This window comes from Sinohyriopsis cumingii, chromosome 9 (assembly GCF_028554795.1).
Source record: "Sinohyriopsis cumingii isolate HCF-2022 chromosome 9, ASM2855479v2, whole genome shotgun sequence".
Taxonomy (NCBI): Eukaryota; Metazoa; Mollusca; class Bivalvia; order Unionida; family Unionidae; genus Sinohyriopsis; species Sinohyriopsis cumingii.
The window spans coordinates 37031588-37058419 of NC_142969.1; the positions used below are offsets into that span (position 1 = coordinate 37031588).

Sequence of the window (26832 nt, forward strand, 5' to 3'; positions counted from 1 at the left end):
TGCTATATTTGTGGGGAAGTGACATTTGCCAACCAGAAGAAAAGTATCAATTCTCAAGTGAAGAAGGCATATCATCTTTACTTCGGATGCAAGGTTGGTGACCAAGACAAGCCTTGGGCTCCGCATATATGCTGTGCTACATGTACAACACAGCTTTCACAGTGGTTGAATTGCAAAAGGTCATCAATGCCGTTTGCAGTCCCAATGGTGTGGAGAGAGCCAAGCAACCACCTAAATGACTGTTACTTCTGCTTGGTTCCTCCTCTTTCCGGCGGAATAACGAAGCGAAAGAAGTCGAGAATAGTCTACCCAAACATTCCGTCTGCATTGAGACCAGTTCCACATGGTGAGGGACTTCCTATTCCAGAACCTCCAGCAGAATATTCTCTTGATTCATCTGACGAAGACAAAGGTGAGTCGACCTGTTCTTCTCCTGGTCCATCAGCATGCAGTGATCCAGATTTTCACTGTGGTGCATCATCAACCCCACACAGAATAACACAGGAAGAACTAAATGACCTGATTCGTGATTTGGACTTATCAAAGAACAAGGCAGAATTGCTAGGATCAAGACTCCAACAATGGAATCTTCTAGAAGAAGATGTCACAATTACTGCATATCGAAAGCGCCACCAGCAATTGGAGCCTTTCTTCAGAAAGGAAAGTAATCTGATATTCTGTTCCGATATTGAGGGCCTCATGAATGCTTTAAAAATCACTCATGACCCACAAGAATGGAGACTATTTGTGGACTCTTCGAAACTGAGTCTCAAGGCTGTGCTTTTGCACAATGGAAACATTCTTCCATCTATTCCAGTAGCGTATGCTGTCCACATGAAAGAGACATACGATAACTTAAGGCAGCTACTGAATTCCATTGAGTATAACAAGTACAGCTGGCACCTCTGTGGTGATTTGAAGGTAGTTGCCCTTTTAATGGGACTGCAGCAAGGATATACAAAATACATGTGTTTCTTATGCGAGTGGGATAGCCGAGCAAGGGAAATGCACTACATGAGGAAGGAATGGACTCACAGGCAGAATGTAGCCATTGGAGAGAAGAATATCCAACACCCAGCTCTGGTTGAGGCTCAGAAAATCTTGCTACCACCCCTTCACATCAAACTAGGTTTGATGAAGAACTTCGTGAAAGCCATTGACCGGACTTTGCCAGCATTCCGATACCTGCATGAAAAATTCCCTCGACTCAGCGAAGCAAAGATTAAAGAGGGAGTTTTTGTGGGTCCTCAGATTCGAGAGCTTTTCAAAGATGACCGGTTCAACAACTTGCTGGAAGGTGACGCGAAACAAGCATGGAATGCTTTTCGCCTAGTTTCTACAAACTTCCTCGGAAATGTTAGGGCAGAAAACTATAAGGAACTAGTAGAAGACATGTTGATGAAGTATAAGAAACTTGGCTGCAATATGTCTCTAAAGATTCACTTCCTTCATTCCCATTTGGATTTCTTTCCTAGCAACTGTGGTATTGTTAGTGATGAACACGGCGAACGTTTTCATCAAGATATCGCAACAATGGAACAAAGATACCAGGGAAAATGGTCCACTACAATGCTGGCTGACTACTGCTGGACACTCCTCAGAGATGCTCCCGAACAGCTGTACAAGAGACAGGCGAAGAAATCTAAGATGTAGTCAATGACTTGATTTTTTATAGGTAGGCTATTACAGTTGACCTTTTACTACTGGAATGCATTTCGTTATGTAAACATTAATTTCTTGCAGATTACAAAAAAACTAGAGCCAATTTTGCAATTTGACTGTCATATTCGTGTTCAGCACATAAAAATTGATAAGAATTGACTAATTTTATTTCAGTAACATGACTTTTGTAAAAATTTGTTGTCCAGTGTAATTAATGTGAGGTTACAGTAGCATGGGAAGTCGTGTAATTATTGTTCATATATGTTTCAGATATCATATGTCTCATTTGGCAAAGTAGCTGTTCTTTCATCCTCATCCTCTTGTCGGTAAATTATACTTATGACAATAGTAGATCACCGAAAAATTGGTTTCTGGGTTAATCTGGAGCTCTTATTTACCAGACTCTAACCAAGGATTAACAGAGTAGCAACACTAAAGTCAATATATTGTCTGTTCATTTGTAACTACAGTTATTTTCTCTCGTGGACAATAAAAACGCACCTCTGACATTTATTTCTAATTAAACACATTAAACATGATAGAAAATTTTGAAATAAAAGTTACTGATACATAATGGCATATGTTATCAAAAACAATAAAGCAATGAAATTGTGTGCTCAATGCAGATTTCATTCATATTGACAGCTTCAATGATGCCTAAGACCAACAGGTGTAAGACACATTTCAAAGAATAGAAACAAACAAAATTTGTATTTGATATTTGGTTCATATGCAAGACCGTTTTATTTATATTCAGCAGAAAGAATGTGTTTGCTATAATGAAGGAACGTATTGAGACCATCAGGCTCTGATATTTTCATAGTCCTTGCAAATGAATCAATTCACCTTTGTATTCATTACATGCCTCCTCCTCTATGCTTTGTAAATATTTTTAGATTACCGTATGAACGGAGCTGAAAATGAATTGGGATTTACATAAATTAAATTTACTCCTTTGAAAAATATTGATGCGTGAATGTCAAAGAAGATGGTTGCAGTCTGATGTGTGATATGGATAAATGTCAGGACGACAAAGGACCTTATCAACCTTTTAAGATTAAATATTCATGTAATAAAATATGACAAACCTTAAAAATCTTACTGGCCATAATTAGGATGGGGAAAAGGAATAGAATAACAACATCATGAAATGAGTCAGCTATGATAACAATGGGAAAAGGAATAGAGTAACAACATCATGAAATGAGTCAACTGGGATAATGGGGAAAAGGAATAGAGTAACAATGTCATGAAATGAGTCAGCTGTGATAACAATGGGGAAAAGGAATAGAGTAACAATGTCATGAAATGAGTCAGCTGTGATAACAATGGCTTGTTATTAATAAGTGATGTTTTAGTCAATCTCTCATTTCTTAAGTTCCTTAATACAACATACAAATAAAATATTTTGTCATTGGTTTCTTGTCATTTGTGGTACTAAGGACATTATGCTGACTGGAGTGTACGTTAAATGTGTCGGAAAAGCTGTATACGATCGAAACATGGAATAATCTGCTGTCCATTCACTTTAAAATAAAGTTCGTGCACAATAAATTTAATTTCTATTTTATTTTATTTTTGTAACTGCCGAAATGTAAATTTCCATGACGTCTCTGTTTTAAGCCAACTCCTCTTTCTTATTGATCCATTAAATTTTCTTCTATTCAGTACTGAGTTCACAAAAATGCAGCTATGTTTGCAGATGATGCAAATTTTAAATTAAATTGTAACTACTATTGACTTGCTGGTAAACATTGCTCTATTTTCATCTTGAAATGACGTCGGAGAGAATAGCCTTTCACTAAATTCATCACCTGACAATAGATAGTAGTAGTTGTAGTAGTAGTAGCAATGTTGTTGCTGTTGTACCTCAAATGTAATCTGTTGACTGAAACTCTGTAATTATGAAACATGCTTATAATTGCAGTCTAAATGCTGATTCATGTGTTGATATGGGTTTAATAAGTAGTTTGATTTCTCCTTTAAAAACTTTCTTAGATTTGCGTCCCATGTTGCTAAAGCCTCATCATGCCTTGTCATCACTGATGGAATAGGGCTCTTCTAGGTCACAAGTTTATTTCAGATTCCAATCTAATGCTGGGAGGTAACAACCTAAAGCAGTTTAGGACTCCGTCTTATGAGATGGGGGGTAAGAAACCTAGTTTCTTCTTGTCCAATCTCATGACTGTTGATGCCATCCTACAACACCACGGATAGGCTGCCATTGGGTTCCAGTTTCCTGCAGTTCTAATCTCATCAGATTAAATTGTTTCCTCAACATGAACAAGCGATCTAAGTCATTTAGGAGGAGCTTCATATTTCATTTATCCAACACCTTCTTCTTTCATTGTCTCCCCATCAAACAGACTTCCGAGCAGGAAAAACATAACTTTCTACACCAGGATCTATGGTCGCTCATCAACAAAAGTATCATGGATACTGTGCAAGCACTACAATCTCTGGAGTTTTGTTCAAGACTATTCCTTATAAAGAATAGGCCAAAAGCAAGTTGACACTGACCATCGACGAGCTATGTCTCCTCAGCCAATACATTCTTCTGCCGAAATTAAAGATAGAACGACGAGATAGACATGGGTCTCCATCAGAAGGAATGAGTGTGCTATCAGTCTCAATGTAATGGATACATGCTTTAATTTCCCTATTCAATCAGCACTGTGATTTATGTTTTTGTTTTGCTTATTATGACAACGTTTACCATTTTAATAACTCTGTTATATCTAAACATTTATCCCTGGGTCTTTGCCAAAATCAATGTTTGCATTGTCACCTTCATTCTGGTTGACATCATTTACAGCTAAGGCGGCATACGTGGATGACATTCATCAGGACATATTGTGTAAAATCTATTTTTCTCAAGGGCAGAAACCTCTCTTATCTCCTTTTTCTTTTCAATCATCTCGGTTTTCTCAGGAACTGGGAAATGTCAGACCTTCATCAAAATCTTGTTTTGTCTATGGAGTTTATCACCAATTTCAAACTGGTCTGACCCCCTCATGCATAGTATGGAACTCGTTGTACCCTTTACAAACATGACATGGTTTCAGCGAGATAGTTCTTGTCACTCATCCAATTATTCAATACCATGTGGCAATAGTCTTGATTCAGCTGGGACATTTTTATGCACATATTTACAAATGACATTCCTGGCCAAATAGTGCCCATTTTCCACATCACTCATTATCAAAAGGTCAGGTACGATTATTTCTGTGTCAGTGGAGAACCTACCTTTGGCTCATAACAGGAATTGCTCTGGAGAACACAGCCCAGATCTGAAAGTTACAGAATGTTCAGACGCAGGTACACACAGCTGGGGAGCCAGCCTGTTCCTCAGCTTGTTATGTAGGTCAGAAGAATTGCCTCTCAAAGCTATCATGAGAGCCTTTCAGTCTTGTTATGTAGGCCAGAAGAATTGCCTCTCAAAGCTGTCATGAGAGCCTTTCGGACTTGTTGTGTAGGCCAGAAGAATTTCCTCTCAAAGCTATCATGAGAGCCTTTCGGACTTGTTATGTAGACCCGAAGAATTGCCTCTCAAAGCTATCATGAGAGCCTTTCAGACTTGTTTTGTAGACCAGAAGAATTGCCTCTCAAAGCTATCATGAGAGCCTTTCAGTCTTGTTATGTAGGCCAGAAGAATTGCCTCTCAAAGCTGTCATGAGAGCCTTTCGGACTTGTTATGTAGGCCAGAAGAATTGCCTCTCAAAGCTATCACGAGAGCCTTTTGGACATGTTATGTAGGCCAGAAGAATTGCCTCTCAAAACTATCATAAGAGCCTTTCAGTTCAGGTAGAGCCAAGTCTTTGGTCAAACATTCTTCATTTTGTCAGAGAACACCTTAATGATCAACTACATCATCGAACAGGGTGCACCAAATCATCCGATCTGACATTCTCAATTGGCAATATCTACTTTGGTGCTACCAACTCCATAGACATGTAGATATCAGGTATGTTCCAAGCAGACCCAATATCATGTTAACAGAATGATCAAGTCATTCATACTGCTTAATCACTCCATAAACAGGCTTTTAGCAAACGTCCACACCTAGGGAGCACCCGATGATCCATCTTTCTGTGATAAGGAGAAAACACAAGTTGCCCTTCTTTGTCTATATATTTCCAGACCTTGTCTATTGGGTCTGGTTCTTATAAAGTGCGATGTCAAAGTAGGGTTTCTGGTAACTGTTTAACAGTAACAGTAAAACAGCTGTTTTTCGTCCAAAATCAAAAAACAGTAAACAGCTGTTTTTTTGCTAACTGTTTTACTGTTTCTAATGGACATTGAGACATTGGATTTTGACGCTCTCAAAACTCTTCTGAAGCCAATGGAACCTGTGAAACTTGCTGTTGAGAATCTAAGTTGAGAAGACACGACATTGATGAGTGCTGACACAATTTTAGAATTCATGTTCAACAAGCTCTCTAACCTGAATAATGACATTAGTACCAAGCTCATGGAAGATTTGAAGTGTCGCGTTGAAGAGCGATCGAACAATGATGTCATGAACCTCCTGCGCAGTCTCAAACATCCATCTGTCGCCGCGTCAAAAACTACGCTAAATTTCGCAGGAAATCTAGTGTCTCATCTATTTGAAGTCAGCGATGTAGAAGATGTCGTCGAACAGTCGTCAAATGATGCTGAAAGTGTGAACTTGTCCCTTTAAGATGAATTGAATTTGTTGCTTCAAAAAGATGGATCATCAATTGCAGTCGGAGGGCAAGACAGTTTCAAATGGCTCAAGTCCCAAATCATACTCTTCAGGAACTCTGGCCAGTGCACTGAAAATCTCCAGAAATTGTACAACGCAATTCTATCCATTAAACCGACATCAACGGATGTTGAAAGAGTTTTTTTGGTCTGTATGAATTTATGTACAAAATTGTTTTTTGAAAATTGAAAACAGTAAACAGCTGTTTTTCAAAAATGACTGTTTTTCAGAAACCCTAGCGATGTGCAAAACAATTCAAACTTTTGATTGTGGCGAAAAGGACATCTGCACTAAAGACTTATGAGGGAACATGGGTTATTATCAGGGACATGGAAATAGTTATCATCAAAGGCTTCCGCTTCATGATATCTGATATATTCTGGCATTATGACAGGTGGGATATCGATCATGATGCAGATATTTCAGACCTACTAGCCACTTTTAAGAAGGATCAACCAAAGTCTCTGCATAATTGGGTCTGTCCTTGATTTTAAATGAATCTATTCTCATGAATTGGAGCCTTTAGCCAAAACACCTCTTCAACTGCTGTCATCTAAAGCATGTCTCCTGATAGATTTAGCTTCACCATACTGCATGAGTGAGTTACATGCCCTTACATTTGACCCAAACGATTTTCAGTTCAGGTTGGACAAGTTGGTTCACCACATGATGCAACCTGGTTTGGTAGCTAAAAATAGATTGCAGTCAGTGAGCAATCTGAGTCATCTTAAGCTCCCTCTCATCGATTGGCACATCTAGAGCAGCGCCCTTGCACATTCCACTCCCTGCCCTGAAGCACAAAGTCAAGTCATGACAGATGCAATCGACTCTTTCTGCCAGTGAAGGCCTGGATGCAGGTTATTATGCACCCACACCCTATCTATGTACTGAAATGGGTTAACGCTAGATATCCACCATAGTCTCATTAGATCAGACTCATCTCATGAAATTCTCAGCTGATCAAATTATAATGATCTCTGCGACCCATAACGTTTCCATCTGAGACATAACAGAAGATGCTGCTGGCAACATTCAAAAATGTTTGTCTCTGTGATTTAGCTTTTAAGCTAATTAGTCCTGTGGTGGCAGTCCAGATGACGGGAAAAGCCAAGACAGTTTCTTAACTTCCCTGGATTTGGCCGTGAATATTGTCGCTAAGATGGTTAAAAAAATCATCTTATTTACTAGATATATGTTACATTATTTAACCGTTTGTTGTCTCTTGATTTCAAGTTAGGACAATGGGATATCGCTTGCATATGGAATCTAGCCTTTTCATTCCCTAGAATGATACATGTGGTATAGGTAGGATGCTCAGCATTTTCTCCTCCTAACATCGATATGATCGGTGAATGTATTCTAAGGAGAAAGCAAATTTTTCAAGTCCATTACATTTCTACAAGACTGATTACCAAATCACATTACTTAAAACCCTGACAGCTATCCAGCTGTGAGAGTATCCTCGTTGGTATTTCATTTTGCTTAAAAACTGCCAACAACTGGTGACAGCATGAGAATGAAAAAGGTAAGAAATACTGTCCATTATCTCTATGATATAGTCGAGAAAGAACTCCATTCAGAAAGTAAAAGGTTTATATTCCTAGCATTAACATGCTGACATAAATTTTCTTGCAGAAGTATGATTTTATACTGGAAATATTTATTCTCTTTTCAGCTGTTTTAAACAAATGAATAACTGTAATAGATGTATCTAACACACTTTTCTTTTTCTGTAATGAGAGACCGACGTAAATAAGTTGTCATTATTTTCCTGTTACTGTGAATTGGTTGGTGTCATATTTTGTGGTTTTCAAGTAATACAAATTAACTGGTATTCAAATTCATGGAATTTGGGAGTAGTCTTATTGTTCAATGTTAAATTACTCATTAAACTGGTTGTTTGTGATAACCACAAAATCCACCTAATGTGATATGAATATTATAAAGACGTCAAATACAATATTATATTATTATTACAATTTATACAATTGTTTCTTTCACCTATATAATGCTTTTTCCAGATATGTACATCAGATACAATCGTGTCATTTTCCTATGTCTTTCTCATCTTAAAGTGTTGCACCTAAATTTCCATTGTATTTGGATCTCGAAGTGACACTTTACAATATTTTTCTGAGAACTAAAGAATAAATCCAACCTGTGAATGATGCAGATGCAAAATTCCCTCTAGCTACCTAAAAAAGCATTCAATCATGTAACAGCATCTGTCTCATATTTCGTATGTTTAACATTTTTTGGCAAAGGTTTAAGGCTTTTTAGCCCATTTGACATTTATAGAAACTGTGGCTTTCTATTGCATTATATTGTTGGGTTCAACCATGTTGTTTTGACCTTAAATGTACGTTTATTGTTGGGGGTGTCAAACTTCAAGGCACAGTAGGGCATGAGTTTGATATTTTAAGTGTTTTAAATGATTTACGGCTTGAAAATGACTGTTTTACCCAGACAGCACAGGTATAACATGATTATTGCATTCCAATAGCATTAATATTCTCACTTTACCTTGTCCACATAAGTATCCATATTAGATGTTTCTCCAAAACCAAGCCACTTTAGGTATTGGTTCAAAACTGTTGAATGTATAGTCATTAGAATCGATATATGCACTCGTCATAAGGAGTGTCACTATGCTTATGAGTCGAGTCTAACTAGAAACCACTAGAACATAATTTGATACTGTATTACATGCCAGAATATCATGGTCTGCACTCATACCTTTAATGTTCACTCCTAACTCTAATAGAATTAAAATACAGCATTGTACTACTTGCAATAAACAGTTGCTGAAGATGATGCCGATGGATCTGCTCATTTGCTGTAAAGACACATTTACATCAAACAAGCTTGAAATCTTTATTGTTGTCAAGGTCATATATATATATATATATATATATATATATATATATATATATATATATATATATATATAGACAGATAATACCATCATTCAGCATTCAAGTTAGAAAATTTTCATTCATACTCTATGAAGATTCGAACCCAGGTCTGCCAGTAAAAAACACCCATTACCTTGCATGCATGCACCAGCCCATATTCCATCACAACTAAGCACACATCACCAATAAATGATGCAGATGAGTTGGTGTTATATGCACTTGTGAGTAGCAATGTTAAGGTCTTTAAAAGTCATTTACCTTTACATGGTTTCAGTCTAGTGTGCAGAACATTTTAAAGCATGTAACAGTTTATTTCACAAGATTTTAATTAATACCCTTGTTCAACAGGGCCTTACAACAGCTTTCATGAAATCAAAGGAAAAACTTTTTGATTACCTAACTGATGGCTTGAATATATTAGATGCCATCACATTATCCCTGTTTGCAATCGGAATGATATTGAGGGGTATACCTAATCCACAAACTCTTGAAGCTGCCCGTGTCATCCTCGGAGTTGATCTGGTCACATTCTTCCTGAGGCTGCTGCATATTTGCTTTGTGCAAAAAGAACTTGGACCCAAGCTAGAGATGATTATTAGTATGGTATGTGAATCAATTACAATATATATATCTATAAATAAAATATCTTGTGATCATGCTAAATAAATGTTTTTTAAAGTCACTATTGATATTTTTAGCTCTATCAAGCATAGACGAGAAAACCTTTGGAATGCATGTTTTCTGTCACCAATCTTTATCTTAGCACAAGTTTGTTATGGCTACTCCTTTTCAAAGACAAAGAGGATTCCCAAAAAGCAGTAAATACACATCCAATCACAATATCTACGTGACAAAGGTGTCCTTCTAACAGCATTATTACCGCCATGGCAGCCATCTTTACTATCTCGTCAATATTCCTTATGAAATGAAACTCAAATAGACAAGGGGATTAGACCAGAATATATTTTATGATGACTAGTTGGTCTTAAATGAAAATCATTCTGATCTGACATTCAGTGTGGCTGCCAAAATGGATGATCATATTCACACTGTGTTTTCATCAAAATTTTCCTTATTATGTCCTGTCGTGTGACCACCTGACATTAAAAAATGACCACCATGGTAGCCATCTTTAAAAAAAATTGTTACGTCTCCTAAAAGGAATGTGATTTTGACATAGAGTTTTTGCCAGAAGACTTCTTATGATGTCTCATAGGTTGTACAGTAAAAGTATGCCAATCTGAAATCAGTTATAACTATGGATTTTTATTCCATATGGATGAGTAAATTTTTCCACTTGTAAATTTATTTTCGACATTTAAAGTTACTTTATTGCCTCCCTGCCTGATAATTTGGAAATAAATCCAGCATTGTTTTTTACTGGAAATTTTACTGTTTATATGTTCTCTTTCAATGACCATCAAACATGCGATCTTTAAAGGTGCCAAAAGCTAATCCAGATCAGTAAGCCATTTCTGTATATAGTATGCTTTATTGGAACTGAGTGATCTCTATTCACTTACCGCTGGATGTACTTAATTCAGTCGCTCTAAAACAATTTTGCTTTCTTGGGTCTTTTTATGTGCCCATTTGCTGCCATAGAAGGTTCCTTTTAGTAGTACAGATTAAAATAAGTGTAATTCCCACAAAACCAATGCCTAAATTTAACTCTGCAGCACACAAACAATGGCAGATCAATATTTCTGACTTATCTCTGTCAAGATGATGAAATGCAAATAAATAAATCCCCTTTATGTGTTGAGTTAAACTGTAAGCCCAGCAATATATACAACTGCTAAATAAACTTTTTCAGCAAAGCATTTTACATTATTCAATCAACCAATTAGGCATTATATGCGAAATATTATTGAAAATTAGTTACGCTAACAAGACAGCCAATTCAAACCCATGGAAAATTCAAACCCATGGAATAGCCTCACAATTTAATAAAGTTGTCCCCAGTTTCCTTGAAAACAACTGTTGAATTGAAAACTCTCAAAACTTATAGTGCATTAAAACAAGTCATTTTAAAAATAGTTTGGGTGCACAAATTTTATATTGCCCCAACTTGTATGGTAGCGCACTTGTAACTTTCCATAAAAACTGCTTTTGTCGCTACACTTCATTTTCCAGGGAGTATCCTGACATGAAGTCTTTCAAATCTGCCATCAAATATGTTAATGAAAATCTTAAGGAGCTTCTTCGCATAAACCACTGAACTCCATTCAAAACAAAAGGCATCATGTCATAGATGGCTTTCGGACATCAGATATGGCCACCATCACTTAAAATAGAACACTTTTAAACAACTTCTCAGAACTGCTGCACATAAATTGACAGAATTGACAGAATTCACAGAAATCATCCTGGCATAGACGGCTTTTAGTTTATCAAGATGACGTGGAGCTGCAATCAGATAAACTGCTATAATAATATTGAAACCTTTACTCATAAACCACTTTGAAGAATTTTATTACATTTGACAGGAATAATCTTGCAGTTAGATGGATTAGAAAACTAATAAGGCAACCATTACTGAAAATATCAAATCCTTAAATTACATCTCAAACAGCATCAACATATTTTGACATAATGCTTCATGATACAAATGGTTTTTAGGTTTCGACAATTGTTGCCAAACATCTATAAAATATAGCTGATGTTGCTAAAAATAGAACAACCTTATTAATTATCTGCTAAAACACTTAACACTTTGGGGGGAGGGGTCTTGATCAAAATCAATCTAGCTGATTTTCATTTATACATATGATACCAATCATGTAAGATTACTCTTGCTAAAAACAGGAATTCATTGACACTATTGTAAGTAAAATATAAACATCCACTTGACCGAACTTGAAAGAAAGCTTTGTGCAGACCACACATTTGTTAATCAACAGCTCTAGTCATTTGCAGGCTGATGTTAGCCCAGTGAGAAATATTTGGCTCAGTTATTCCTCTTGTTGACTTTATGATGGATATATGCTGCGAATTTAAAGTTCCATTCAAAATCGAGACGTCTCCAAGGAGAAGAGGATCGAAGATCAAATTATTTCCCGATGAAAATGTAATTTTCCTTAAAACATATGCAACTTGCTGCACTTCTTTCAGGGTAATATACAAACCAGCTTTTATTACTGAAACGTGAATAGATCTCATTATTCTTAAAAGAGTCTCAGATTTGCTGAATTTTGAACAAGTTGGATTCCATACTTTTCTCAAGAAAACTTGAGATATGTCATTTTATTGTCAAGCGAAAGAAGTTAGTGCATGGAGTCATTTGATGTCATCAAATTTGCAAATATTAATAAGAAATCATATAACTGTTAACTTAAGCTGTTAATAAAATATGCAATATATGACCAAATACTGAACATTGAAAATATTGATAAATGCTAGCTAGTGGCAACACTGAGAAATGAATGTTGTTTTAGAATGTCGTGTTGAGTTAAATGTGTTTTAGTTGTTAATAATTCTTTTTTTCAATATAATCATAAATGTAATAAGCCCTCTTTAGTTTAAATGTAAAAAGAATCATATCAGTCAGTTTAGTAACTTACCAGCACACAGATGAGACGTACAGCCAACAAAATATATTGTCTGTAATTTTTGGTATGCAATGACCTTTGTGGAGGTCATCTAGTAATTACATATGTTCCTCCATCACAAGGTGTATGTTATTTCTTGTCATGCCCCATCAAATCACAAATGTCATATCCTGTTCAATCACGTTTTACACAATATTTACAGAACTTTGTAGATTGAAACCATATTTAGATTCTTAGTTCATTTTTATCTTTACCTATTGATGTCAGAATTTTGTATGTCAACGTTTACCCTTTCATCGCTGATTCTATTTCTTTTCAGTAATTGTTTTAAGGACTTTGAGACAAAGTTTAGCATTGAATTTTTTATAAAGAAGATTTAGGTAAAGTTTGACATACTACATATTTAAAAAAACATAATTTTCTTTAAAAAAAAATAGCTTTAATCAGCTGTTTTGCAACATGCATTTAATACTATTTTTTCCAGGTTCAAAATCTGGTTGGCTTCGGACTGATATTATTCACTTTTATTGTGGCTTATGCCATTTCTTCCCATGCAATATTGTACCCGTATACAGAGCTCAGCCTTGACAATTTTTTGACTATATTCCGAAGGCCATACTGGAATATTTATGGAGAACTTATGTTGGATGAAATTGAAGGTATAATACTGTGTCTCTTGGATATCTATCTACACAATTGCCAATTTTTATGACTTTACCATAAGCTCTTTCATTATCAATTTTTGGAACAGTAAAATGTAATATAAAAATATAATTGTTGTCAAATCTAGATATTATCTTTTCAGGATTTATGTCCAGATCTGGATTTTAATATTAGATTCAGTGACCTTTCAAAATCATGCTAACATTTCAAGTGATGCTTCAGGTGGTACAACCTACCAAACTAATTTTACAAGAGATTATTACCCCAGACACTTCAATGTTTATGTTTTATGGTATTGTCTGAAAATGTTGAACATTGGATGATGGTGATGTTTAGACTCTTACTAATGGTCCAAAGAAATAGGAGATATCTATGAAATTAATATTTGACAAAGCTGGTAATGTTTGGACTCAAAAGCAGGAAGGGCAAGAATTACATTTATTGATTTCATTTCATGTCAATTCAGTATTGTCCATGATTGAGTAAGGTGATTTTGGCCAAAATTTAAAAAAAGAGACATAAAACTTAGAGTTGAAAATCTAGCATGAAATAATTTTCATAAATGAAGTTTAAGCTGCCATTTCTTAAACCGAATAGGTTATAATGTACTTACAAACATTTTAGTTGAACAGAATGTTGCATTTGCTTTATCAGATCACACTAAAACATTTTTAATGCATGTTTTTGAAGTCAACAATAGTTATACGCACTCTGTGATAACTGAAAGAAAATTGATTTCGGGGGGAAATATTGGCTGTCTTAATGAATGGTCATTTCAAAGTTATCCTGGGTCTGTCTATCTATCTATCTATTTATATATCTATCTATTTATCTATTTATCTATCAATCTATCTGTCTGTCTATATATCTATCTATCTATTTACCTATCTATCTATCTATATCTATCTATCTGTATGTCTATATGTCTGTCTATCTATATATCTATCTATCCATCTATTTATTTATCTGTGTGTGTATATATATATATATATATATATATATATATATATATATATATATATATATATATATATATATATATATATATATATTACCTATCTATCTATCTGTATATATATATATATATATATATATCTTCATTGAAACTATTTTAAGTCACAAATGTATTATATTTTTGCAAATTATGTATCATTTCTATCAGCTATAGTCATCCTCCAATAGGTGTATTACATGTGCAGTAAGCTAAATTTGTTTATTAATGACTACAAAATTTAATACATTAAAATATGCATGTAATCATTTTTCTTTCATCTTTGGAAGGTGCTGTTGATTGTACCAATGATGCAGCATTGTATAAAAATGGGACCTATCCTCGCTGTCCAACAGTGTCTGGAAAATACGTCGTGCAAGTCCTAATGGGAGTGTACATGCTGATGTGTAACATCTTGCTGCTGAACCTACTGATTGCTATTTTCAGGTAGGTGATGTACAAAATGTACGCATCACAAATGTTAATTACCTCCATATTAAAAAACATACTGACCGTTACATGTGCTATATTTGATTCAATTAAAGCATTAGGCACAATTCCATTAACAAATCTCACAAGCTGAAATAATGGTATGCCATAATTATGATGAATTCCATGTGAAAAATAATGAATAATATTGTGGGTTAATAATCTGGAAAAAAGGAGACTAAATTAGCGGGGGGGGGCGGGGCAAAAGTGTCAGACAGATGAGATAGCATTTAAATATTAGCTGTGGGATTTTCCTGAGTACATTGCTTCTCGTATGTAATCTGAGGGTGGCAAAGCTAGGTTAGAGAGCACATACTTTCATTGTACAATAATACTGCTCTGCGCTAATATGTTCCTAGACTGACATGTTCTACCTGTAAAAGACCCACTCACAATCACAAAATTCATCTGAATACAATGCATGTTTATACGAAGAAATGTGCATCACGTTATCAAAACCAACATGTTACTGGGAGCATCAAATTATACTAGTTTACTCAACAAATACAAAACAAACCAATTTTACAATCTGGGTTGACTTGGGTGTCATTTAATTTCTAAATAGTTTTGGGAGGAATGCAGCTTTAATTGACATCCAGAAACAAATAGACTCTGATTTGCCATTGCATAAAGTGTTGGCAGAGCTGAGTTAAATGTTCTTCGATGTTACTTCTAATTTCAGTTAAACATCTTAGCACCAGATCTGCTGGCCCAATGATTCGATGTTAGATCTGAGTCAGTGCTGTCATTGGATGTTGATTTTCAGCCGCATTACATGATTATGTAATACTTTGGTATATGATAGTCAGGACTGACCGCTGATCTGTTGACATATTATGTCACATCAGGTGTGGATAAACTTTGTGATCAGCTGGCACATTATATAACATCAGATCTTGGTCTCTGATTTTCAGGAGTGCGTGTTGATATTCTGGCACATTATTGGATGTTAGATATTTATAATATGCAGGTACACTATGTGACATCAGATCGGGGACTTTGGTGTTATTCATTAGATGTTGATATGCTAGTACATTGCCTGATCTTAATCTGTAATAAATACATTACCTGCCAATTTAATTATCTATGCATGCTAGAGATGAGGCTAATTAGGTCCAGGTAATATAGGAATGCCTGTCAGATAATCTGATTGTCACCTATTCACAGCCAAATACATTTTTTATTCGGGACTTTAGTTGAAACCTTTTTTTCTAGTCCCAATAGTACATATTTTAGTGACCATAAATTGCTATACTTTATTAAGAAAAACCAAAGTAAGTTCACCCCCCATTTCAATCTTGCCTCCCATAATAAGCCAAAATCCTGAAATATATCTTACATGTCTTTTGAACGTAGATAAATCCAAGAAATCTTGTAACACTCCATGCGGAAGTTCAACAGGGTTGTAGAAGCTTATGTCTGCAGTGAGACATTTAGAGTCAAAGCAGGTCAAAGTACAATTCAGAAACTGGTTTGGCAGACCATAGAATGTAACAGCTTTTTAGTTGTAATTCATGAAAATTTCACTTTCCCAACTTGTTAGTCAAATATGAACACATTCTTTCTCAAACCCATAGCCCAATCATACAACACTAGAACCATTTTGCCTATCTCACAGATCCATCCATCCCAAGCAAACAACTGATCTCAACCTTAAGTTTGGATCCTGTTGCTGCCTCTGCTTGTGTCTTCACAGCATGATGATTCAAAGGCTTGCAAGAACCTGAAACTGTTAAAGGATAAACATCCTGCCTGCAGTATGTATATATGCCAGAAAGACCATACTTGTAAAATATGAGGAAGAGGGTAATGCTCCACGGGTCAGTTAGAAATTAATTCAAGAGGGATTCAGATGCTAAAAGCCTTGCCACTGATGTTCTCTCAATTGTCACAATCTCTCTGAACCTGTTTTCCATATATAGGTAAAATATGTTGATAGAGAATTTCCAAGCCGAGTAATTCAAAGCCATCCCCCATATGCATGAACCCCTTCGTGGCATAGAGCAACTCGCTCAGAGTATCATATTTGTTTCATGTTCATTGTGGTCTCAGTTGTAACAGTATAGCAAGTCAATTTTAACGTGATCAAAGACGTGAAGCTTCATCTATAGACTAACTTGGGAGTCAGTCATGCTCATGATTAAAGTGCTGACAAGATAAGATGTGAAAGTGTTTTCCAATTTAATTGTTGCTTCCATCAACCTCCACCGCGCATTGAGAGAGACTCTTTTGTTTTCACATCTAAATTGCTAGTCAGAGATCATCACAAGCCCCAAGCCTTTGTTTTCCAGTATCCTCTTCTACAACCATGTGAAAGAGATCAGAAAACAGCCACAAATGGAGGCAAGTTGTTAGAAGGCTCAGAGACCGAAATATCTGCCTTTGTTTTTCCTACTGGGAGGAGAGAAATAGGAAGGACACTTATTAGACCTTCCTTCCTGACGGAAAAAGTCCCCTTCAAATCTAAATTGTTACAATGACACAGCTAAAATAGGGACAGATTTTGACCAAGCATCTTTCCTTGTGAACCTCATTGCTGCAGAAAATAAGACTAGCTTGTGTCGCCCATTTCAAACATCCCAGTGGGAATGGGAATTCAGCATTCCATTGACTCTGAACTTACTGGGAACCTGAAATCATCCAATCTTGGCCTTCTCGTTAGGAATTTTCAGGTGAAATCATCTGTCCATAGACATGTTTCTGATCATGTCTTCTCCAACCGTTCATTGTATTTAAATCGAACATGGTACACATATCATGCAAACTGTGCAGAGGTTCAGTTTGGATATTTATAACTTTCTGTATTCAATATTTACTATATTAACAAGGAAACAAAGTGCTGTATTAAACTGTGAGTGCTGGACATTAGGTCACTTCCAATGGTAACATACAGCATAAGCAAAACAAAAACTGAGGGTACTGGTCAGGTGTTAGAAGTATTTACTGATGGGAAGACATAGGGACATGTCATTGCTAAATGACTTGTTAATCAAGAGTGCTAGGCCATGGGGCACATATTCAATACAAGACTTTACAAATACAGGGGACTGGGGTGGGGATATGTCTTCACTAGATAACTCATGCCAATCGCACTTCACAAATATGTAGGGGGCTGGAGGAATAGCTCATAGCTCATGACCCTTATATTGTTAAATATATTCATTATATTAGGCAGTATCTGTATTTACATCAGGGAGCTGTGTTAGCTCAGTAGTTAGAGTGCAGGATTGAGAAGATCGAATCCTAACATTAGCCTGGGTCAGCTAACATGGTATGTTACTTGGCAAAAGCATTTCATTTCAGTTGCCTCAGCACTAAATATCCTGCTTGTGTTGTACTGTAAAGCACCAAACCAATTCAAGCCATATGTATCTTTTTGTCTTTTCTAGCCACACATTCGAGGGGGTGCAGGCCAATGCTGACGAACTTTGGTGCAATCAGCGATACAAACTGATTAATGAATATTTCAGTCGATCATGTGTACCTCCTCTTATTCTGCTTCCTGTGAATGTCTTTCGGATTATAAAACTCATAGTGTGCATGTGTCTGCAGTCTTGTCATAAAAATACTCCTGATCCAGAAAGAAATGAATTCTGTAAGCTTCTCTATGCTTAACTATTATATATATATATATATATATATATATATATATATATATATATATATATATATATATATATATATATATATATATATATATATATATATATCCTTTAATTCTGGGACTTATGCAATTTAAATATTATTTATTGCTGTGATAAAATGTAGAATGTTGTAAAGTATGCTGTAAAAGTTCGATATACTTGTGATGATACACTTTTGTGGTTTGGTAGAGAATAGATCAAGATAAATATTTCTTAAAACCAGGACGCTAATAGCATTTTTATGGCAATTAAATTTTGTGAATATTCCTTCCCAAAATAATTCTACATGAATATTTTTAATTTCACATTAATATGTACGTTTACAACATAGGAGGTTCTGGATTAATTTTGTTGATAATGTTAAAATGTATATCTCTGTTTTGATACAGTAATGGAAAAAACACAAATGAACATTTAAAATGTATATCTCTGTTTTGATACAGTAATGGAAAAAATACAAATGAACATTAAGAAGTTTCACATTTTGCAGTTTGAAAATCATGGGCTCCATGAAATATTACAAGAAATGGGTATTTTGGTTTGTGAATGTATTTGTAAAACTGACAAACTTATTGAGATCACATGAGTGAAAGAGTGGTTTGCCCATAAAATAACTGCTTTAAGTTGACCAGCTATGAAAATAAATGAATTTACATTTGTTATGCCTCCTTGTCTGTGTGTATATATATATATATATATATATAGAGAGAGAGAGAGAGAGAGAGAGAGAGAGAGAGAGAGACAGACAGACAGACAGACAGACAGACAGAGACAGACAGACAAACAGAATGAGAAAGAGAGACAGAGTCAGAGATAGAGAGAGGGTAAGAGATATTTATTTCGATAAATGTAGAACAAATATGTCCAATGCCAACGGAACATGAAAACTTAAGTTGCTAACACAGGATCATTATTGTTCTTGCATTGGTATAAATATACAGAAAAAAAATGTACACTGATGCTAACCATTTTAACATTTTCAAATTAATTTATAGTGAAAGATGTTACAAAAAAGCGTGAGCAGGAACTGTGTTGGTTTGAAACTGCTGCGGTTAACAGATTTCATCACAGGAAGGACCTAGCAAATCAAGAAAATATTAACTTCAGGTAGAAATAAAAGCTTTGCATAAGCTGGGGTCTTTATTTGCAAATCTCAATTGCAAGTTATGTGATGATTAAATCATATTACACAAATTTAACATTTATTGATGTCATAAGATCGAATCATAGAAACTTCCAGAAATTAACATAAATATCTTGAACTTTCAATTTTACAGATATCATGATTTCTAGTAATTCTCGGTATTACAAAATGATTCAGGAACCAAACTTTGCTTCTTTAAATCAATGAAACACTAAACATTCAAGTTTGAACTTTAACTATATGGTAGGGTATAACCTTTGTCGTTTGTTTTCTTTTCAACAAAGCTCACAACACCCACCCCTTTTCATATTGATTGTCAGGTGTTTTTACATTGTAATATTACACATAATAGGGTTTTATGGTTAACTTCCTGAAATAGTCATTTGCATTCATAAGATAATCATTATTATATTTGGAGTGCTAATGTCAAGATGACTGAATGCATTTCGAAGGAAAATATAGTGTGTGTGTGTGTGTGTGTGTGTGTGTGTTTTAGGGAATATAAACTGTTATTAAAGACCATACATGTATTTAGATTATGAATGTTGATATTAGAACTGGATTCAATCAGCACATATTTTGATACATTGTCATATTCGTATATAAGTTTAAAGGTAAGATTATAATCAGACCACTCCAGTGGCCTAGTGGTTAGAGCATCTGCCTCAGATGTGGGAGGTCGTGGGTTCAATCCCTGATCGAGTCATACCAAAGACTTACAAAAATGGTACTAACAGCTTGCTCGCTTAGCACTCAGCATTAAGATGCTAGTGTTAGGACTGGTTGGTCTGGTTGTCAGGATAATGTGACTGGGTGGGACATCATGCTACGGGAACAGGACATTACCCCCTGTCAATTAACCCCCTGCAACTACCCCCCTGCCATTACCCCCTATCAATTACCCACCCACCCCGGTATATTACCCCCCTGCCATTAGCCCCCCTCTATATAATTGTTTTATCCCAAGAGCAAATAATAAATTAAAATAAATTTCAAAAGAATTTATTTTAAATTTTTATTTTAGTAAATGAATCTCAGCCTTGAAAACATATACTTGTCCTGGAATATTCAATAGTAAAATCATCATATCATAATGTTTATATTACCATAAAATATGTTATATTTATAAGATTACAGCTGAACTTACAGAAGAACTTCAAGAACTTACAGAAGATGACGACCTAAATGCAAACTAGGTTTGGTCAAGAGAAGTAACTATTCTGTAATGTTTAGATAATTAGAGCACTGATTATCTAGTACATTGTGTAATACTCACCGTTTCTCTCAGAAAAGCAATTTTTGTCATTTGACATCATTTACTGAATATTATATTGGGTTATTTTGTTGGATTATGGTTTTTTATATATTAAACTGGTTTGTTTGACATTATACCATGCTCCTTGCTTCTGCTCAACCAAAGACCTGCAGCTTGTGCAACTACATGGCTGCTAACATGCAGTGTTCCTTCTTGATACAAAATCATCATCATCATCATCATCATCATTATGTTGGTCTTTGACATAATGACTCATATTCATTAGTTGATTCCACTGGAAACCTAAATTATGTCTTGACCAAATATTAGTATGCTTTCATAAATAAATGAAATTTAGCTAACCTGTCTTGAGGGACCACTAGTTTTGCCAGCAAACCTAGTTAGTGTGTCATAACAGGTATGTGAAGGAGTCTGTATAGAAAGGTCAAAATTAAAATTGGTTCCAGAAGGAGAAGTAAAAACAATCATAATTATTCTACATATATTTTTATTTAGCTTTTGTTAATATAATTAATGGATTCATATATAAAATTAACAAAGTGAAAACTAAATACACACATCATAAACACAACTTTTATTTCAAGTTCACATGTCTCTTGCAATTATGCCATATAAATTGTAAAGTTAACTATTGGGCAACACTAGCTTTTACAATCCATAAATTGTTATGTTACCAATTATAAACCTTAGTCCATACATGTATTTATAGCCAAATTCCAAAACAGTGGCATAAATAGTAACTGATCACATCAATAAATGAAGGTATGTAATAATAAACTTAATTCATCCAGAGAAAGTGAATACCTTATGTAGAGAAAAATGACCTAGACCTCATTCAAGAGGCAAATGATTCTAGATAGTACCCATCTCATTAAAATGAACGCAGGAGATCCCTCTTCATGATATTATTAACATGTGCAGGTTTTCATAGCAGATTATTTAACAATGCAAACCTTTACACTGAATGTGTATCCATGGTGTCTTAAATCTTCGAATAATGGAAAAGTTAAGTTGGGACTATAATGACTATGGTACTAACATGGACGTTTTGTCATGTTCATAATAGCTGTAGTTTTCATTATGCAGTTTACCTTATAAATCTAATGAATACTGCAACCAGACTCAACTTTTTCCTCAATTTTGTCTTTAGCTATATGCACTCCTAATGCAAATTGTATGCGTCAATTGTGAGTACAAAAGGTATAAAGCCAGGTCTGTAATATTCATATCCAGTTTTATGATATGGATAATCATAACTGTGTTGAAACATCTGGTAAAAAAAAATCATGGTCAATTGTTATGTTTAGCAGGTGACTGCTCATGCCAGTGTATTATGTATAGTAAAATCAATCAATGTATAATGATTATGAACATATTTAACAGGTGGTCATTTTAGCAGAGGTTACTCAAATCAGGTTTTTCTGTGTTTACAACTCTATGGTCTTAAACTAAGTAACAGAAAACAGTGACAACCAACAAGTTTTGTAAAATTCAACAAATAATTTATTTTTCTAGACTACAGAGTGGAAATTTAAACAGAACTTACAGTATTATGAATTAAATCCCAAATAGTCCTAAAAGTTCTATCACAAGTCCAAAATTATACAGTATTCTGAATGAATTCCATGATGTTCTGAATGAATTCAGATACTGAATGTGTTGACGTGCCAGTAGTCTAGAATAGTGTTGATGTGCTAACAGTCTTGATGTTTCACAATGATATAATCCAAAATTTTGTTAAGTGAATTTACAATAATTCCAAAATAATGATGTGGTCCTTAATCAAGGAGCATGTTGTAATTCCAATGAATAATCTAAATAAAGTCAATCCTCTCAATGGAACATAAGTAAGATACTGATTCATCTAGACAGATGTTATGATTAGGAATGAATAATTATGTTGATCACAACATTGATATAAAAAATAAGACAAATATCAGAACCAGGATGAGGATCATTTTATCATAAAACTCATATACAAGATCCCATCTATAAATTTCCAATATCACAAGGCAACATAAACATGTTTACCTCCAAGAAATAATGACATATAATCTAAAATCATTGATAAGAATAAGCTATGTAATATGTTGTTTACAAAATAACAAAACTATGTGAGTTGTCATGTAGACCTCTACCCACAATTACTAATGAAGGGCAACCACACAATAGAGATGCTATTAATTACTTTATGTTGCTTCCTTACAAAGTTCTTCTTCTAATTATTATTATTATTATTATTATTATTACTATGACCTTCATTATCATTATTTTTAAACTCAGAGTCAACCAGCTAGAGAACAAAATCGATGAGCTGCAAGAAACCATGTCAGAGAAAAGGTTGGAAAATATAGAAAAACAGGTGAGTATATTAGTTGCCATTTCACTGAGCAAAACTTTCTTTCTTCTTCAATACATAACCTCATCATAATACATTAAGAGAATTACATTATAACTCCAGTCTTCAAACAGGAATAAAATTTCCCTTTCCCTTGTTTTCAGAATAGAGTGCCAAAATGACATCTGTTAGCCAAGGCAGAAGTCAGATGAAAATAGTAACTCTTTCTACCTGAAGTTTCATTTTTTGTTTGTTTGCGGTAGATACAAATTTGATACACTCCATTCATCTATTTTTATCATATGATAAGCTAACTCCACAATTTATTTATTTACTCATATGGGTAATTGTATTATACAGTGTACCACATGATGTGACCTTTATTACATTTTATTATCAGACACTTTGGCTATTTCTATAACTGTCACTTAGTTTAAGAGCCACCTACCTATCTTTGAATAGGATTCTTTGAAACATATTTTTAAAGATGGTGCCACCTGTATTAAAGCAATCAATCATCCTTTTCAAGATAAAATATCAACATAGTGAATTAAGTTATCCATAAAACTACGTGTTAAGTACTGATATGCTTAAATAAAATCAGAAATGGTAATTAACAGAACCTATTCAGATAATTAAAATTCACAATCACCCATTTGATAGTGCTTTTATTGCTATTGGGATAGAGGCAGTTAGGACTGGTTGTAAAGCAACATTTCATCCACATATTCAACTCCACTAGTAGTTCTGCCTGAAGCTGGTCCTGAATTAATAACATTCAACAGGTCACCGCACTGGGTTTACAGTGCCTTACCCAACCCCATCAGGCTACACAGAGGCCAAAAATGTCTTCTTCTGTTGCATGAGATCTTACATCATTGATGACAGATATGGCATTACCCATTAATCCTTTAAAATTCTGAATCGAAATGGTTTTGTATGCAGACATATCCTTACTAGCAGTCTGAAATGCAACCACAGCTTTTGAGGAAATACTTTGCATTAATCAGTGATGTCAACGGTATATACTTGTTTGATGCAAAGCCCTACAAGCATTCCAGGTGCTAGAAATTCCCTGGGTTTGCATTTTTGGGTGAGAGAAACTCAATCCCTCTGCAGTGTGACCCCGAGCATTCAGCTCTTTGGGGTTGTAAATGTTAAGTCAACTCTCTAAGAACTTGCTGTGTAAATGCTATGGTGATTATCCAAGATTATAACAAGAGAGGGTGATGAAATCTTAAGCACTGATGATCCCAACATATGAGGCTGCTGCAGCGATCTCTGGATGACTCCACATGAAAGAAAAGATACTGCCTAGTAGGTATTATCTCTGCAAATCTTCTAGCCCTCTCAGTAGGTGCTGAGAACACAGATGCTCTCACACGCAATGTGACTGACCTTGCAAGTGTAGACCTCTACAATATCAGGTCTTACGTGCCCCTCGACATTTATTTGCTCAAGGCACATATGCCCTTTTACCCGAAAGGGCTGAATTGCCAAGTGTTAATCACAACTATAAAGTAGTAAAAACATGTAATTTTGCATGCTTGAAACACACGTGCCATATTTCAGGGGTAGATGGTCATTTGTGTTAAATGTCAATCATTCATGACTACTCAAGTGTAATTAAGGCTGTGGGCAATGTCAAAGCCAGTATACTATAACTGGTTCTTATTTGAATATGAAATGCAGCAGCAATGACCCTAAGCACTCATTGAAGGTTGTCATGTACTCATTGCGGAACCATAGGATGCAGACACTGAATACACCCATAGGCTGAAGAGATTTTCAACCATAAGATTAAAGGTTTAAAGTCTGCGTCCGAATGAGAACCCAACCAGAAAAAATGATGATCTGCCATCACTTTGAATAGATCACAAGTTTAAAAAGATTTGTCACAATACCTAAAAATGATGTGTGCCCAAGAGCTTGAATTCTACATAAATGAAGACCACATCATTAGAGACACGCAGCATTATTGAAGAAAAATTCAACTGCTTAATATTTGTGTTGCAGGATACCCAGATAATTATTAAATATGTAATTTAAAAGATAGTGCACTTTTGTTTAGCTATTGTTAAATTTAATGCAGAGCTCAACAGAAAAATATGGACACAAAGCTTTCAAGCTTGCTGGCAATGAAAGTACAGTAGGCAAAATTCTGCATCCCTACCAAGAGTTAACTTTAGACCTTCTGAGTTGCCGTTCAGAACGTAGTGATAGTCATCATGATGGTGACTGAGAAAAAACATGCAATTGATGCTAGTGATCAGACACATGACTTAAGAGTATCTCATGTACAACCTATCACTTGCTGATATCAATAAGATGCACCTGGATGAAGTATCCAAGATCTGCGTATTATTCAATGTGGTGCTGTGAGAGTCTAGGACTATATGCATTGGAGGCACAGCACACCGTTCTTGTTTGAAGTTGGAATTGGGTTTTTTATGCTGATTTCTGAATATAAATATTTTCAGAACATAACATGTGTTGATGTAGTTTCATATTATTGTATCTATTATTGAGCCAACCCATTGTAGGCTTAAGTGTCAAGAGGGCAACCAGTAGTTTAGATTTAAAGACCTGCCTCATTCATTGATCTGTCAGGCTGCTCTTATCTATGCTGGAATCAAGTAGTATCTGCTCCACAAATCTATATTACTTATATATATTCTGTGTGAAAACTGCTCAAAGCTTTTGTGCACAAAGTTGCTTGCTTTTTGTTTAATTCGCTGTGTATTTTCGTGTTGGTTTATATGAGGTGGCATTCTGACAGCAACAGAAAGCGATCTGAAAATATGGATGTGACTGTTTATTTATGCGGTTGATGCTGCAATCCCTGTTCAGGGGCACCAAGTAGGTGGTACATGGGTAGCCCTAGAAAACTAGTTTTTGCTAATTCCAGTTGACTATCACTTAGATCTGGTTGTTATATGGCCTGCCATTGGCAATATTCTCGGCTTTTTGGTTTTTCTTTGAATCCTCAACTTGCATAGGGTCGTGTTGAGGATCAGAGCGACGTTTGGTATTTGTCATTGCACGATGGTCTGTTGCCATGGAATTCGATGATACAACGAGCAATGTATCAAGGTTTAATTTATCAATTCTTATCGTAATTTTTTCATGTTCAGCATATTTTAAAGATATTTTAAATACATTTTCTCTGGAAAAAACCGGGAGCCAAGACGGACACCGCGTTATAAGCGGGATCACGAGTTATCCGGGCACGAGTTATCGAGGGAGCGGTGTATTTGTCATTGCATGATGGTCTGTTGCCATGGAATTGTAGGCATAATGTATGTAAAATGTTTTGCCAAGTACCATGCCTTTGTTATCCTGTAAGTTAAATATAGGAGGATAATAAGAATTTTATATGCAAACCAGACATTTGACTTCAAAAAGCAAGTATACTTTATTTATAACTGAAATAGTC

The 26832-nt window shown here is 35.2% G+C and overlaps 1 protein-coding gene across 1 annotated transcript in view; it reads left to right on the top strand.

The window, feature by feature from the left end:
• The window catches only part of LOC149791562 (transient receptor potential cation channel subfamily M member-like 2), a 40607-nt gene that overhangs the window by 1831 nt on the left and 11944 nt on the right, over positions 1 to 26832 (top strand). The window contains exons 2-7 of the mRNA XM_089970094.1: positions 9652 to 9906; positions 13336 to 13510; positions 14796 to 14952; positions 18384 to 18589; positions 19634 to 19745; positions 23342 to 23420. Of these exons, the coding sequence (XP_089826220.1) occupies positions 9670 to 9906; positions 13336 to 13510; positions 14796 to 14952; positions 18384 to 18589; positions 19634 to 19745; positions 23342 to 23420 (966 nt within the window). The 5' untranslated portion in view covers positions 9652 to 9669. The remainder of the gene's footprint in view (positions 1 to 9651; positions 9907 to 13335; positions 13511 to 14795; positions 14953 to 18383; positions 18590 to 19633; positions 19746 to 23341; positions 23421 to 26832) is intronic.